At 45.0% G+C, this 15,622-nt stretch overlaps 1 protein-coding gene across 5 annotated transcripts in view; it reads right to left on the bottom strand.

Annotated features, from left to right (window-relative positions):
* The window catches only part of LOC148687428 (uncharacterized), a 38,413-nt gene that overhangs the window by 2,161 nt on the left and 20,630 nt on the right, over positions 1-15,622 (bottom strand). For 3 of the 5 annotated variants that reach the window (XM_088660718.1, XM_088660719.1, XM_088660722.1), the window contains exons 8-9: positions 10,421-10,552; positions 2,821-3,003 (exon numbers count right to left, since the gene is read on the bottom strand). In XM_088660718.1, the coding sequence (XP_088516844.1) occupies positions 2,821-3,003; positions 10,421-10,552 (315 nt within the window). Of the gene's footprint in view, positions 1-2,820; positions 3,004-5,279; positions 6,065-10,420; positions 10,553-15,622 lie in introns of those variants that run through there. The other 2 variants (XM_088660721.1, XM_088660720.1) reach the window with 2 other exon arrangements.

The following is a 15,622-nucleotide window of genomic DNA, read 5'->3' as shown; positions in this document are numbered from 1 at the left end:
AAAACATAATTTTAAACAAGGGTCTTGCTCCCCTTTATGTTCCGTCTGACATACCACTGTATTTAATGCGATGTTTCCCCAAATCCTCTTATCTCCTCAATGGCTGAATTTTTTGGCAGTGTCATCCCCCTCTTTGTCTGAAGCATTTCCATAATCCAATTTAAATCCAATTATTCCTCTTAAATCATGGAACTTGATGTGCTGGCAGAGAAAGCGCCTGGGAGATCCAGGGTATCTTGGGGGCTTTCCATCCACTGCCCCCCAGCCCCTCCTTCCTTCCGAATTTGGGACCGGGTAGTGGACATCTATGGAAGAGACTGCATCTTCCCTTCCCCGGGAAGAATTTGGGAGGCTGCTTTACTCCCATAACAGCCTCTAATTAACCGATAGTCAGAGCGATAGAATGTTCAGCCATCTTCCGTTGCGCCTCAAGCGGAAGTCTTATAGAGATGTAAAATTTCCGGAAATTTTGAAGCTCGGGGAAAAAAACCTGGTTTTTATCGGGGGTGGTGGTTTCGGGGGGAAATGAAAATTTTCAAAAAAATTGCTTCATTAGCAGTTCTTTTTTCTTTTCCAGATTGAAAGTCATTCTGTTACTTTAGAAACATAAAGTATAACTATGGACTATTTTAATGGACATAAAATTATCACAACTAACATATTAAAAATATAGTGTATCCAAACAATTATTAAAAACAGAATTTACTGGGGGTGCAGAGGAGAGGAAGCGGGAGACAGTGTGGTGTAGTGCAGTGTTTCTCAACCTTTTTCGGGCCACGGCACACTTGTTCCGTGAAAAAAATCACGTGGCACACCACCATTAAAAAAGTTAAAAAAATTAACTCTGTGCCGCTCTATATTGACTATAATTATGACTGTAAGAAACACTTGCCAATTGCTGTGTTGGTTGCAATCTCCTGTAATAAGGCTTCACAAGCTGATTTCTCTGCCTGCCAGCTCGTGCTCCTCGCCGAAGAGGCCGCTTACTCCCTGACAGAGTGACAGTTTGGATGCTGGTTGGACAAAAGAGGCTCTTCTCTATGCACCTATGGAGTCCCTGTGCGATTTTTATGCGTTACAAAATGCATCGTTTCATTTCCACGTGGCTCCGCTCCTCCCGTCGAACCCGGCTGGGCCGTCCCGAGGTTGCGGTGCATGTTGGGATACTGGGGGTTCTGCTGCTTTTTCCTCTCTGGGGGGTCTGGGCTGAGGTTGCGGCTGCAGAGATGGTGAGTAGGGGAGGGGGAGCGCTCGGCGGCTTTCGATTAGGTGCGGAAGACCATAGACAACTAAGTCAAAGGGACGCTCGAGGAGGAACCATAGAGATAAGAGAGAGAGCGGAGAGTGGTGGTGGTGCGGGCGGGGCAGGCAGGCGGGTTATGACAGGAATCACCGCCATCTTGTGAAGGGCGCGCTCAAATGCAGCCATGCTAAGAAGGTTCTCCGCACATAGGTACGGTAGTTCTGCAAATCGCCCTTCTCGCCGCCGCACGTCGCGACACACCAGCCAGCGTCTCGCGGCACAGTAGTGTGCCGCGGAACAGCGGTTGAGAAACGCTGGTGTAGTGGTTAAGAGCGGTAGACACGTAATCTGGGGAATCAGGTTTGCGTCTCTGCTCCTCCACATGCAGCTGCTGGGTGACCTTTGACGAGTCACACTTCTTTGAAGTCTCTCAACCCCACTCACCTCACAGAGTGTCTGTTGTGGGGGAGGAAGGGAAAGGAGAATGTTAGCCGCTTTGAGACTCCTTCAGGTAGTGAAAGCAGGATATCAAATCCAAACTCTTCTTCTACTTGGACCCTAACACATATTGTAACAGAGCTCTGTCTCCTGCAAATCCAGTGTTAGAAACTGAGATATGGAAGCTAGCAGCTCAATGGCACCTTAGACCTAGGCTATGGGCACAACAACAGAATGTTTAGGCACGTTTTTTAAATAACAATACAAAGCTGAAAATGAATGAACTGCAGCTAGAATATCATGTTCATTTTTCACATGGTCTAGTCCTTCTCCTGCTCACCTCCCTAATATTAAGAGGATCTCTTCATGTGAAGAGGCAGAAAAAGGCCCTCCTTTCCTTCCACTCTGCAGTTTTAATCTGAAAGTTTAGGCAAAGTATTGCATGGTGCTCAGAAACTGCTCCCGCTAATGAAATTCCCTAGCACAATGGAACTTGGAACACTGTGCCTATCTCATATCAAAACTACCACCAAAGGTTACCTGCATCCTAAACGGCTCACCATTCTCCACCAACAAATTCATTATAACCCCTCAATTTCATTAGCCCATGTACGTCATCAGGACTCTTCCTTTATTGGGCCTTTTCTTCAATATCGCTCCACCAGGTGTCAAAAATACCGCTGGCCAGGTTCTCGTTTTTCTATTTTTGCATTCTCATTTTGTATTTTTTATATTGTGAGCTGCCTTTGATCTTTGAATGAAGGGTGGCATAAAAATTTAATAAATAAATCACTATACACCTTCTTCTATCTCCTCATTCACATTCCCTATGATTTTATTCATTTGTTCTGCTAGCCTAAATATAGAGACCACCTATAAGAACAAATAGATTGTGTGTGTGTGTGTGTGTGTGTGTGTGTGTGTGTTGTCGTTTGCTTGCTTAAAATATTGCAATCTGCTTTTAGTTATTTTCGTAAGAAAGTCAGCTCTGTTCCATCCTTTGATACCTCCCCCTAAATTGGCTGTAGCAATGGCCAAATTTGCGTAACCCCTCCAACCCCACAACAGGAGCCCCATGGTGAAACCCAACTCCAAGCCAGCCAGCCCCACCACTGTGTAGGTAGGTGCCAGATTCTCACCTGCCGGTATCTCTGCTGGAAGATTCTTCTTCGGACGTCTTGCATTCTCACCTGCCGGTATCTCTGCTGGAAGATTCTTCTTCGGACGTCTTGCATCTTTCTTCTGAAGCCATGGCACAGTGAACAAGGTCGAGGGAGTTAACCCCCCTTTACTACCTGAGGCCTCTGATCTTTCCACACATGCTGCAATATCAAGCAAAGGTGGTTTACTAACCGTTGTATTTGATTTGGAATGTTTCTTACTCGCTACCCACTCCGTGGCTTCCAGCAGACCCCATGTCTGGGCCTGCCTCCCATTTGGAAGAAGAATCCTGAGGCTGTTTGGTGCACTTCTTTTGAGCATTGCCCTTGGCTTCCTTGCCTCCTGCTCCCTTCTCGAGATATCATCGCAATCCCTCTACCATGCAAGTAACTGCAGGAGGAGGCATACACAGGTCCTACTCCAACCCACAAACTGGATGATTAAGCATTAACCTGAGGCCTTTTGCATGAAGAGCATGTGCCCTCTCTCATATTTTAGTTTTACATCAGGGGTTTGTACGCAGGTGCCTAGCTGTTCCAAGAATGTATACATTACAGCTGTGGCCCTAAACCTGGGTAGCTAATTTCTGGCACTCCAGATGTTGCTGGACTTCAACTGCCAATAGCCCTGTCCAGCAAGGCAAAGAAGTGAGGATGATGGGAGTTGCAATTCAGCATCTTATGGGAGGCCAGATTAGCCACCCATCCACCCCACCCAAATATCTCAGGTTACTGATAATCAAAAAATCCGCTCCTTTCCTTTCAGAAAGGAACCCTTGCGCTCCCAAAATCTGAGCCAAGTCCCGATAGCAGTCGCATACAGATCTTCAGAGCAGCCTGCCGGATTCATTGCACCCTTCCCTGCTCCTTTTATGACTGACGCAGGAAATCTCCGGCCCACAAGATTATTCTGTCCCGGCACAGGCTTCAGTTTGACCTGTGACACTGTTTTCCCCAAGTAACACCCATCAGCCTCACACCTGAAGTCAAATGCCATAGAGTGGCAGATCACCTGCTTTGTATGCAGAAGTTCCCAGGTTCAATCCCCAGCAGCATCTCCAGATAACAACAACAACTTATTAGATTTATATACTGCCTTTTAACAAATCATCTCAGGATGGTTCACAAGATAAAAAGACAAAGAAGTAATTAAAACAAAAACAACGAAACAATGAATTTATTCTACCCTGCCCATCACACTGGGTTGCCCCAGCCACTCTGTGCAGCTTCAACAAAAACACAGTGTCAAACATTAAAAGCTTGCCGATACAGAGCTGACTTCAGAATTCCTATCTCTTTGACAAGCGACAGGAAAGTGTTCCACAGGGCAGGCGCCACTACCGGGAAGGCCCTCTCCCTGTTTCCCTGTAACGTCACTTTCAGCAATGAATGGACTGCCAGAAGGCCCTCGGAGCTGGACTTCAGTGTCCAGGCCGAGCAACAGGGGTGCAGTCACTCCTTCAGGTATACAGGGCTGAGGCCGTAGGGCTGACGGCATTCCATGCCTGAAACCCTGGAGAGCTTCTGCCAGTCAATGAGGCAATACTATGCTAAATGGACCAGTGGTCTGACTCAGTATGATGCAGCATCCAGCACCAAAAGGTCCCATGTTCAGTTACCAGCATCTCCAAATAGGGCTGGGGGAGACTCCCTGCCTGAAGCCACTAGTCCGTGCAGCCCATTTTTTCTCAAACTTGAATTCCCAGCTGTTCTTGGACAACCCCCACCATCCCTCATCACTGGTCCTGCTAGCTATGGATGATGGGAGTTGTAGTCCAACAGCAGCTGGGAATTCAAGTTTGAGGAACATTGGTATAGAAAATACGGAGCTCAGGTGGATCAACGTAGGATAGTCCAACATTGCCAAGGGCTTCCCAACCACGTGTTGGACCGCCCTGGACCAATGATCTGACTCCGTATCACACAGCCTCCTAGGAGGCTACAGCAGGCCAATTGTGAGGGGAAAACAGGCATTCCTTCGCCTGCTTTAGGGATGGCTGCCCTAAGGAGTGGAATTCCTTTGCGTAGCAAGGCAGACACAGTTACGGGCAGGCAGCACCTGCAAAGGCAAGATGTCTGCTTGCAGGTGGGGTCCGAATCCAAAGTGTCTGCAAACAAAGGTGAGAGGGTCTTGCTGTTGCTGCTGCTCACCTTCCAAACTGAGACCCAAACTAGCCCTGATTGATATACCTCTCTGCTTGAGTGACTGGATAGACTCACAGAACTGTAGAGTTGGAAGGGACCCAAGGGTCATCTACTCCAACCCCCTCTAAATGTATAGTAACCTCAAACCCAGTGGAAGCACAGGGTGGTGAGGGTCCTGTCCAGAAAGAAGATAGAGTAGAAAGGGCACTGAGGCTACTGCATTGCGTGCCCAGGCGCAGACCCCCACCCCTCCGGGAGTCAGTCCAACAGCAAGGATTGCACATGATGACATATTTTGGGATTTAAAATGGCCGCAACTTTATTAACAATTTCAGGCAGAGGAAACCTTGACTTAGGCACTGGGCATGTATCCCTCTCAGTCCCCATGACGGGGCATTGAGGCACAGCAGGGTTAATCAGATCAGAAGGGGCATTGCAAAACGTGTTTCCGCAGCAAGCTCCCCCCTCGGCCACATGAGAACCTGCAGCTCACTGCCAACCACTCACTCCTGCAACCAAGCCCTTATACCTGCTGACACTTCTGCCAGCCACACATCATTCCCAACAACAGACAGATGGACCCCATCCTCCGTGTATAGGGAAGCATCCTTAGCTTTAATGGTTGGGTGAAAGATCAACGTCCCACCCAAGGCCACAACCTTCTTGGCCACTGAAGACTGGACGCGCTTCCTGGCCCTCTCGGCGGCAAGTGGGCTGTGGCTTCCATACCACACACGTTGCTGCAGCAGCTGCGACCAGAATATTTTGAGTCCAGGAAGAGCTGTCGCCAACTCATCCAAGTCCTTCTGCATGCGGGTCCGCAAGATCAAAGTTGTAGTTTCCATCAGATCAATCTCGCCCAGCTGCACCACCACTGCTGCAGGAGTGCCTTCCGCAGACACCTTCAACCGCAACGTTGGGAGAAGGTCCTCCCAACGCATTCCTCGTCTGGACACCCAAGAGACGCTCACGTGGTTGGGGAGTCCGAGCCGGCGCCCAAGTCCTGACTTCACTGCCCGCTGGCCAGCCAAGAGAACAGTGCTGTGGCCGACTATCCAGATATGCAGGGCAGACGGACCTAGGAATGAGACAAAACATTTATAGCTGTACCTCAATGCCAGTTCCTGACGTAAGCCTTTTATGCGTTGGACTACCAGCGGCACTCCAGATGTTGCTGGAGCCCTGGCCAGCAAGGTAAAGAAGCAAGGATGATGGGAGTTGCAATTGAGCATCATCTGGGGAGGCCAGCTTAGAGATGTAAAATTTCCGGATTTTTTGTTGTTGTGAATAAATCATTTTTATTAAATTTTTCACTTTAACAATCGAATCATATCACATTAATTATTCCAAATTATACAAATGCATATCAATTAATCCAAATACTCTGCCAAATTACAAATTTTTTTGCTCCCCATGCTTCAGACTCTGTGGGTTCTGATCAACGACCAATTTCTGCCTTTCTAATCCATATAGTCCAAATCATTTCCAATGGTGGTCCCTCGACTTACAAAGTACTCAACTTACGAAATTACGAATGAAAAAAAATGGCCTCACGTTTACGGTTTTTTCAACAGCCGAAAGGAAAACCGTTGCAGTTTACATGGGGTTTTTCCGACTTTTATGGAAAAAAATTCGACTTACGAATTTTAGAAGGGGTTTACCCGACCTATGAATTTTTCTGTTTCCAATGCATTCCTATGGCTAACCACTTTTCGACCTACAAATGTGCATTCAGAACGGATTAAATTTGTAAATCGAGGGACCACTGTAGTCCAATATACTCCAGATCATTTCCAATAATTCTGTTATTATCCTTCAGTCTTCTCACAGCCTCTGAGATGTTCCCACAAGTGAGATTAACCAAACAATATCTATTTCTGTGTGGATTTTATATCTCTGCTTCCCCATAAATTCTGTTGCAATCTCTCCTTCCGCGCTGGGATTTTTACTGAGACCACCCTTTTTTATTTTATTTTTTATTTTTATACAATGAATAAATATTATTTGAAAAAAAGTGTCTTATCATGCTGGCAGCCGCCATCTTCAGCCAATTCCAGTAAATCGTGTCTGAGCGTCTGCTCATTAATTTCTCCGGCTGCAGATTTACAGGCTTTCCAGGAGACGGTCAGCCAAGTCCAAATAGAAAACACACATCTGATAACATACCAGTGGCTCCCTCGCCCTATGACTGCCCATCCGCAACCCAGCCTCAACCCCAAGATTGAACCCCAAGATTCAATTATAACTGCGTCACAAGCCATAAATCTTCTTAAAACCATCCACAAAAGATTTTAACAAACTCCAGCTGCTGATGAAATCTACATTAGGGAAGCTTTGATCTTGCAAGCTTATCAAAGAATAGATAAATAAATCCTTAATTATATATATTTCAATTTCCACACAGTTTGTATTTTATAATTTCTTGCTTGTTCTAGATTTTGTAGACTGTTCTTCTAGAGAGGTTTTGTTAAGTAAAATCTTAAAACATACAGTGGTACCTCTACTTATGAATAACTCTACTTACAAATGTTTCTACTTACGAACGGAGCTCCGTCTGCCATCTTGGATGTGGTTTAGATAGGATTTTTCTACTTACGAATTTTTAGATAGGGTTGCTTCGACTTACGAATTTTTTCTCCCAATGCATTCCTATGGGATTTGACTTACAATTTTTTTCGATTACAAATGTGCGTTCAGAACGCATTAAATTCGTAAGTAGAGGTACCACTGTAATTTTAAAAAAGAGTCTCGCTTCCCTTTCTGTTCCATCTGACATACCACTGTCTTTAATGCGATGTTTCCTCAAATCCTCTTATCTCCCCAATGGCTGAATTTTTTGGCAATGTCATTCCACTCTTCGTCTGAAGCATATCCATAATTTAAATCCAATTATTCCTCTTAAATCATGGAACTTGATGTGCTGGTGGAGATAGCGTCTGGGAGATCCAGGCTATCTCGGGGGCTTTCCTTCCAGTGCTTCCTTCCAGTCCTTCCTTCCGAATTTGGGACCGGGTAGTGGATATCTGCGGAAAAGACTGCATCTTCCCTTCTCTGGGAAGAATTTGGTAGGCTACTTTACTCCCATAACAGCCTCTAATTAACCCTTGATAGTCTGAGCGATGGAATGTTGCGCCATCTTCCGTTGCGCCTCAAGCGGAAGTCTTAGAGATGTAAAATTTCCGGAAATTTTGAAGTTCGAAAAAAACTTGGTTTTTATTGGGGGGTTTTCAGGGGGGAAACGGGAATTTTCGGAAAAATTGAGAAAATGCTTCATTAGCAGTTCTTTTTTCTTTTCCAGACTGAAAGGCATTCTGTTACTTTAGAAACATAAAATATAACTATGCACAATTTTAATGGGCATAAAATGATCACAACTAACATATTAAAAATATAGTATATACAAACAATTATTACAAACAGAATTTACTGGGGGTGCAGAGGAGAGGAAGCGGGAGACAGTGTGGTGTAGTGGTTAAGAGCGGTAGACTCGTAATCTGGGGAACTGGGTTCGCGTCTCCGCTCCTCCACATGCAGCTGCTGGGTGAACTTTGACTAGTCACACTTCTTTGAAGTCTCTCAACCCCACTCACCTCACAGAGTGTCTGTTGTGGGGGAGGAAGGGAAAGGAGAATGTTAGCCGCTTTGAGACTCCTTCAGGTGGTGAAAGCAGGATATCAAATCCAAACTCTTCTTCTACTTGGACCCTAACACATATTGTAACAGAGCTCTGTCTCCTGCAAATCCAGTGTTAGAAACTGAGATATGGAAGCTAGGAGCTCAATGGCACCTTAGACCTAGGCTATGGGCACAACAACAGAATGTTTAGGCAAGTTTTTTAAATAACAATAATACAAAGCTGAAAATGAATGAACTGCAGCTAGAATATCATGTTCATTTTTCACATGGTCTAGTCCTTCTCCTGCTCACCTCCCTAATATTAAGAGGATCTCTTCATGTGAAGAGGCAGAAAAAGGCCCTCCTTTCCTTCCACTCTGCAGTTTTAATCTGAAAGTTTAGGCAAAGTATTGCGCGGTGCTCAGAAACTGCTCCCACTAATGAAATTCCCTAGAACAATGGAGCTTGGAACACTGTGCCTATCCCATATCAAAACTACCACCAAAGGTTACCTGCGTCTTAAACGGCTCACCATTCTCCACCAACAAATTCATTATAACCCCTCAATTTCATTAGCCCATCAGGACTCTTCCTTTATTGGGCCATTTCTTCAATATCGCTCCACCAGGTGTCAAAAATCCCGCTGGCCAGGTTGATTCATTTTTCAATTTTGCATTCTCATTTTGTATTTTTTATGTTGTGAGCTGCCTTTGATCTTTGAATGAAGGGTGGCATACAAATTTAATAAATAAATTACTATACATTTTTTTCTTTCTATCTCCTCATTCACGTTCCCTTTGATTTTATTCATTTGTTCTCTTACCCTAAATATTAGGGTGGGTCATAAAAATGTTTCCTCCCTTGATCTTATCTCAGGCGTATGGTATAAACACAGTCAAATTTCAAATTAGGGACAAATCGGTTAATATTTAGATCCTGCTCCTACAGATTGAAATTTTGCCTCACTACGAGTGATAAAAACATAGGAATTTGACTTCTTTAATTCTCAGTATGTTAAATTGTGAACTAATAAACATAAATTTTAGGTTTTATGTAGAGCAATAATAGTTGCATACTATTATTTTCTGCAATATTTATTTATTTAAGATAAAACCTGTTGATAATTTACATGAAAAACAAATGGTTTTGAAAAAATTATATGGAACAATTAAGCAAACGGTGTACTAAACAAGTAAACATAAACAATAAAATGCCACTCACATGTATTGTACCAAAACATCACATTATACTTAATTACTTGGTATAAATTGTACTAAATGCTTACATTTTGTGTAATTAATAAAATTATGCCTATAGAGACAACTATAAGTACATATAGATTGATTGTGTGTGTGTGTGTGTGTTTTCGTTTGCTTGCTTGCTTAAAATATTGCAATCTGCTTTTAGTTATTTTTGTAAGAAAGTGACAAATACGTTTAATAAAAAGGACAAATAAATCGAGAGATGGCAAACACATCCACAAACTCCCCTTTTCATATTTACTCATGGGAAGCAATAAAGGATATCCAGGCCAATTCGAGGCTTCCCCGTATGCGATACCATTCATAACTGCGTCCACCTTCTTACCCGACTGCGCCCAATCGACTGTCGGTCTGGGTGGCTGCACAAAGTTCTCCTGGCTGCACCAGTAACGTCTCTTCAGTCAGCTCTGTCCCATCCTTTGGTACCTCCCCTAAATTGGCTGTAGCAATGGCCAAATTTGTGTAACCCCTCCAACCCCACAACAGGAGCCCCATGGTGAAACCCAGCACCAAGCCAGCCAACCCCATCATTGTGTAGGTAGGTGCCAGATTCTCACCTGCCGGTATCTCTGCTGGAAGATTCTTCTTCGGACGTCTTGCATCTTTCTTCTGAGGCCATGGCACAGTGAACAAGGTCGAGGGAGTTAACCCCCCTTTACTACCTGAGGCCTCTGATCTTTCCACACATGCTGCAATATCAAGCAAAGGTGGTTTACTAGCCGTCGTATTTGATTTGGAAAGTTTCTTACTCGCTACCCACTCCGTGGCTTCCAGCGGACTCCATGTCTGGGCCTGCCTCCCATTTGGAAGAAGAATCCTGAGGCTGTTTGGTGCACTTCTTTTGAGCATTGCCCTTGGCTTCCTTGCCTCCTGCTCCCTTCTCGAGATATCATCGCAATCCCTCTACCATGCAAGTAACTGCAGGAGGAGGCATACACAGGTCCTACTCCAACCCACAAACTGGATGATTAAGCATTAACCTGAGGCCTTTTGCATGAAGAGCATGTGCCCTCTCTCACATTTTAGTTTTACATCAGGGGTTTGTACGCAGGTGCCTAGCTGTTCCAAGAATGTATACATTACAGCTGTGGCCCTAAACCTGGGTAGCTAATTTCTGGCACTCCAGATGTTGCTGGAATTCAACTGCCAATAGCCCTGTCCAGCAAAGCAAAGAAGTGAGGATGATGGGAGTTGCAATTCAGCATCTTATGGGAGGCCAGATTAGCCACCCAACCACCCCACCCAAATATCTCAGGTTACTGATAGTCAATAAATCCGCTCCTTTCTTTCAGAAAGGAACCCTTGCGCTCCCAAAATCTGAGCCAAGTCCCGATAGCAGTTGCATACAGATCTCCAGAGCAGCCTGCCGGATTCATTGCACCCTTCCCTGCTCCTTTTATGACTGACGTAGGAAATCTCCGGCCCACAAGATTATTCTGTCCCGGCACAGGCCTCAGTTTGACCTGTGACACTGTTTTCCCCAAGTAACACCCACCAGCCTCACACCTGAAATCAAATGCCATGGAGTGGCAGATCACCTGCTTTGTATGCAGAAGTTCCCAGGTTCAATCCCCAGCAGCATCTCCAGATAACAGCAGCTTAGTGGAGTATACTGAATGCCTTTCAGTGTTAGGATGATGACTCCCCTCGCACATTCCCCTTTAATGGGAACCTTGGAAATGTTGTTGCAAGAGAGATGAGTCGCCACTTCACATCCCCCTTATTTGATTGATAGACTAAAAGAATTTTGCCCAAGGTCTAAAACCGCCATTTGAGACTGTGAAAATCACAATTTCACTGCCAAGACTACCTACAGCTGAAAGAACTGCTAGAATCTTGCCAACCATTCCTCTAGGCATTGCTTGACATTGTCCAACCAGTGTTCATTCCCTAACGTGGCCAGGGTCACCCCATCAGGTCTGAAGAATTCCACCCTCTTAGTTTTAATGTCCTTATTGCTCACCACTTGGCCGCCATGATATATAATTGCACAATTGACAGTCGTGTAGATTTTTACCACCACATAATTCAATCTATAAGGTGCCTTGAGGGTGCCCTGCCATTGCAGGCGTGGAAGAAGTTCAGACCACATGATGGTAACATTAGGATACAATTCCCGGAGTGTCTGCAATTGCCGATTTGATTTGAATGATGCCCTTTTAGGCGACCAGGTCATTCTCGCCCAGGTGGATCTGCACGTCATCTGATGGGCCAAGAGACGCAAGAGCCTGGTGCAAGCTTGGTAGGAGACAATCCCAACAAATCCCACACTGGCCATGACAGATGATGTGCACCCTTGGGTGGAGGCCCAGGTGTTTTGTCCCCGGCGAATCACGGCTGCTTCAGCAGCTACCCAGTGCACAAAAATCCAAACGCGCTTTGGGGAGATACGTGGAAAGCAAAGCAACTAAACAAACAAAGTCAACATAATGCCGCCAGTGATGCCTCCAAGTACCCCTTTGAGTGCAGCCTATGTAGCTCAGTTGGTAGGCCATTAGGCTCTTGATCTCAGGGACAGGGGTTCAAGTCCCACATTGGGCAAAATATTCCTGCATTGCAGCAGGTTGGACTAGATGACTCTCGTGGTCCTTTCCAACTCTACAATTCTATGATTCTATAATTGTAGGGAAATGACTAGCACCTCCCTGGGGCTGTGCTACTGACTTTTCGAAGCCCCCCAAGGCAGCTGATGAGGCAACCCCAGCTGTCCTCAAAAAATGAGACCTATAAAGCATCCATGCAAGTCCTGCACTGCAGCGGGTTGTACTAGATGACCCTTTGGGTTCCGTTCCAACTCCACAATTCAAAGGATCTGTGATTCCATTAAAGAATGCTCACCCCACCCCATATGACTGAATAAAGAGAACACTCTGGTGCATTTACAATCCACTTCAATCACCCAGACTGGTGACCTGCAAGCAAATCTCTGACTCACCCCATGTCCATGGCAGTGCTGGGCTATGTCAAGAATAGGGGATCCTGGTGCCATCCGGGTGCTGTTAATGGAATCATAGAATTGTAGAGTTGGAGAAGTCCCCAAGAGTCCTCTAGTCCAACCCCTGCAATGCAGGACTCCCAGCTCCCATCATCCCTGACCCTTAGCAAAATATCTAGATGTGATACTATCCACAAACTCTCTGCGAAAGAGAACTGGAGGATTATAAACTCTTGCAAGCCTTTCCATACTCAGTTACCATACTTGAACACCTGTAGCTTCCTGTTCAGCAAAACCTCAAAAGACAATATAAGCAACATGTGCTCTGACACAACCCTGATCTGACTTCATTACTTCCGTTTTCCTTGAGAATCGCTTGCTTCTCCATCAAGCTGTATTTGAAGCACAAAAGATCCATCCACAGCAATGAGAACACCTAAACAGCAATGCTCCTGGCACGGCTCTTGAAGCCTCAACTAGAACTTATCCTCACTGGCCCGAGAGCCAGCCTGGTGCAGTGGTGAGAGTGCTGGACTAGGGTCAGGGAGACCCGAGTTCAAATCCGCACTCAGCCTTAAACTCTGTGGGTGATGTTGGGCCAGTCACAGTCTCTCAGGGTTGTTGTGGAGTGAAATGAGGAGGGGAAGAAGCATGTGTGTCACCTTGAGCTCACTGGAGGATAGAAATGTAGCCATAAATCAGTAAAATTGTTAGACACCAGCAAGGCTGAACCTGGTGTAAATGCCAACTATACCAGTTGAACTCAGCAGAGTAGCGCAGGCACAGCAGAAACCTCTTGGTCGCAGCCGAAGGCAAGTAGTATAGACACAGGAACTCACTGCCACTAGTACTGAGTAACTATATACAGGTTTATTTACAAGAAAACAACAAACAGTACATAGATCAGTAATTCTCTCTAACTCTAACAAACTCCAGCATAATCTCTCCACACCATCCACCATCTCCACTCTCCACTAACTCTCCACACAGAGCACATGTTGGTCTCTATCTTTATTGTTCCTTACACCAATCTACTAGCTGTTGCTAGGTTACTATCTCTGGGCAGACTTCGGCTATGTGCAGAGCTGAGTCATTCACCAGGTGCTTACGGTAATTGCTATAGTGTGCTGAGCTGCACGTTCACAGAGGCCAAATCTCTAACACCCCCTCACAGCGAACACATCTAAGCAATTAGCTCCTGAGCATAAGCAAAGTGCTTTTAAACTCATTTTTCAAACAAACCCAAATTTTCGCACATCAGTTTATTTTTCACACATGTTAACGGTTTAGTCATGACACCTGCAATGTTCTGATCACTGGATACATAAACACATTCAATAGCCTTGTTTTCAACATTGCATCTCACATTTTGGTATTTTATAGACACGTGTTTTGACTTAGACTTAAAACTCTCTGTGTTACTCAACGTTATATAGGCTTGACTGACAATGTATACTTTTACTGGAGCATTACAATTTATTCCCAGATCACTTAACAATTGTCTGAAAAAATACAATTCATTACATAACTCGCTCAGAGCAGCGTATTCTGCCTCAGTGGATGACACACTAACAATGGATTGACACCTTAATTTACATCCAATTAGAGCTCCACCAAACATGATCAATAGACCAGTAACTGATTTACGACCAGTTAAATTTGCCCAGTCACTGTCTGAATAGCATTGTAATACTTCATCACCTGTTGAACGAAACCTTAGTATGTAGTCAATCGTGTGCTTGAGATAGCGAAGAACACGTTTTACAGCTTTCCAGGCACTGACTGTTGGTTTAGTAACCTGTCTTGAAAGAATGCCTACTGCATAGCTAATATCAGGGCGACTCCACTGCGCTATAGTAAACTTCCAATTGCTGATTGAAACAATTCTGGCTGATCAAATTCTGGACTATCATTGTGCAGTGATTTAATAAAACCAGGCTCCATAGGTGTGGTCACCCCTTTGCAATCTTGCATGCCGTAAGTATTTAACATCTGTTTGATTTTACTTTTTTTTATTCAGCAAACAGGTCCCATCTGGTGCCCAGCACACTTCCAAACCAAGATGAGATTTAGCCTCTCCAATGTCCTTAACCTTGAACCTTTTGTTTAACTGTGTAGCAAACGTTTTGGTTTGTTTGTCAGTCTTGGCTAGAAATAACAAGTCATCAATGAAGATCACGCAAAATTCCTGTTTCTCATTAAAGGTAAAGGGCCCCCTGACCATCAGGTCCAGATGTTTCCGACTCTGGGGTTGCGGCGCTCATCTTGCTCTATAGGCCGAGGGAGCCGGCGTTTGTCCGCAGACAGCTTCTGGGTCATGTGGCCAGCATGACAAAGCTGCTTCTGGCGAACCAGAGCAGCGCACGGAAACGCCGTTTACCTTCCCGCCGGAGCGGTCCCTATTTATCTACTTACACTTTGATGTGCTTTCGAACTGCTAAGTGGGCAGGAGCTGGGACCGAGCAACGGGAGCTCACCCCGTTGCAGGGATTTGAACCGCCGACCTTCTGATCAGCAAGCCCTAGACTCTGTGGTTTAACCCACAGCGCCAAGCATATAGACACAGTTATCAGCCACACTGTGCTGGAACCCTAGAGAAATTAATCCTTCATTAAGGCACTTGTTCCAGTTGTGAGCTGACTGTTTTAAGCCATACAGAGCCTTGTGTAGTTTAAGCACTCTGTTTGTCCCTGACTCAAAACCTGGTGGTTCAACTAGGTAAATATCTTCTTCTAGCTTTCTATGTAAATAAGCCGTCTGTATATCAAAATGACGGGCTTCCAGTTTGCATTTTTCTGCTAGTGAAAACATCAAGCGTATGCTA

Source organism: Zootoca vivipara, chromosome Z1 (assembly GCF_965207765.1).
Source record: "Zootoca vivipara chromosome Z1, rZooViv2.hap1.1, whole genome shotgun sequence".
NCBI classification, from domain to species: domain Eukaryota; kingdom Metazoa; phylum Chordata; class Lepidosauria; order Squamata; family Lacertidae; genus Zootoca; species Zootoca vivipara.
The sequence above is the reverse complement of the archived record's forward strand: the minus strand, read 5'-3'. Positions and strand labels throughout refer to the sequence as shown.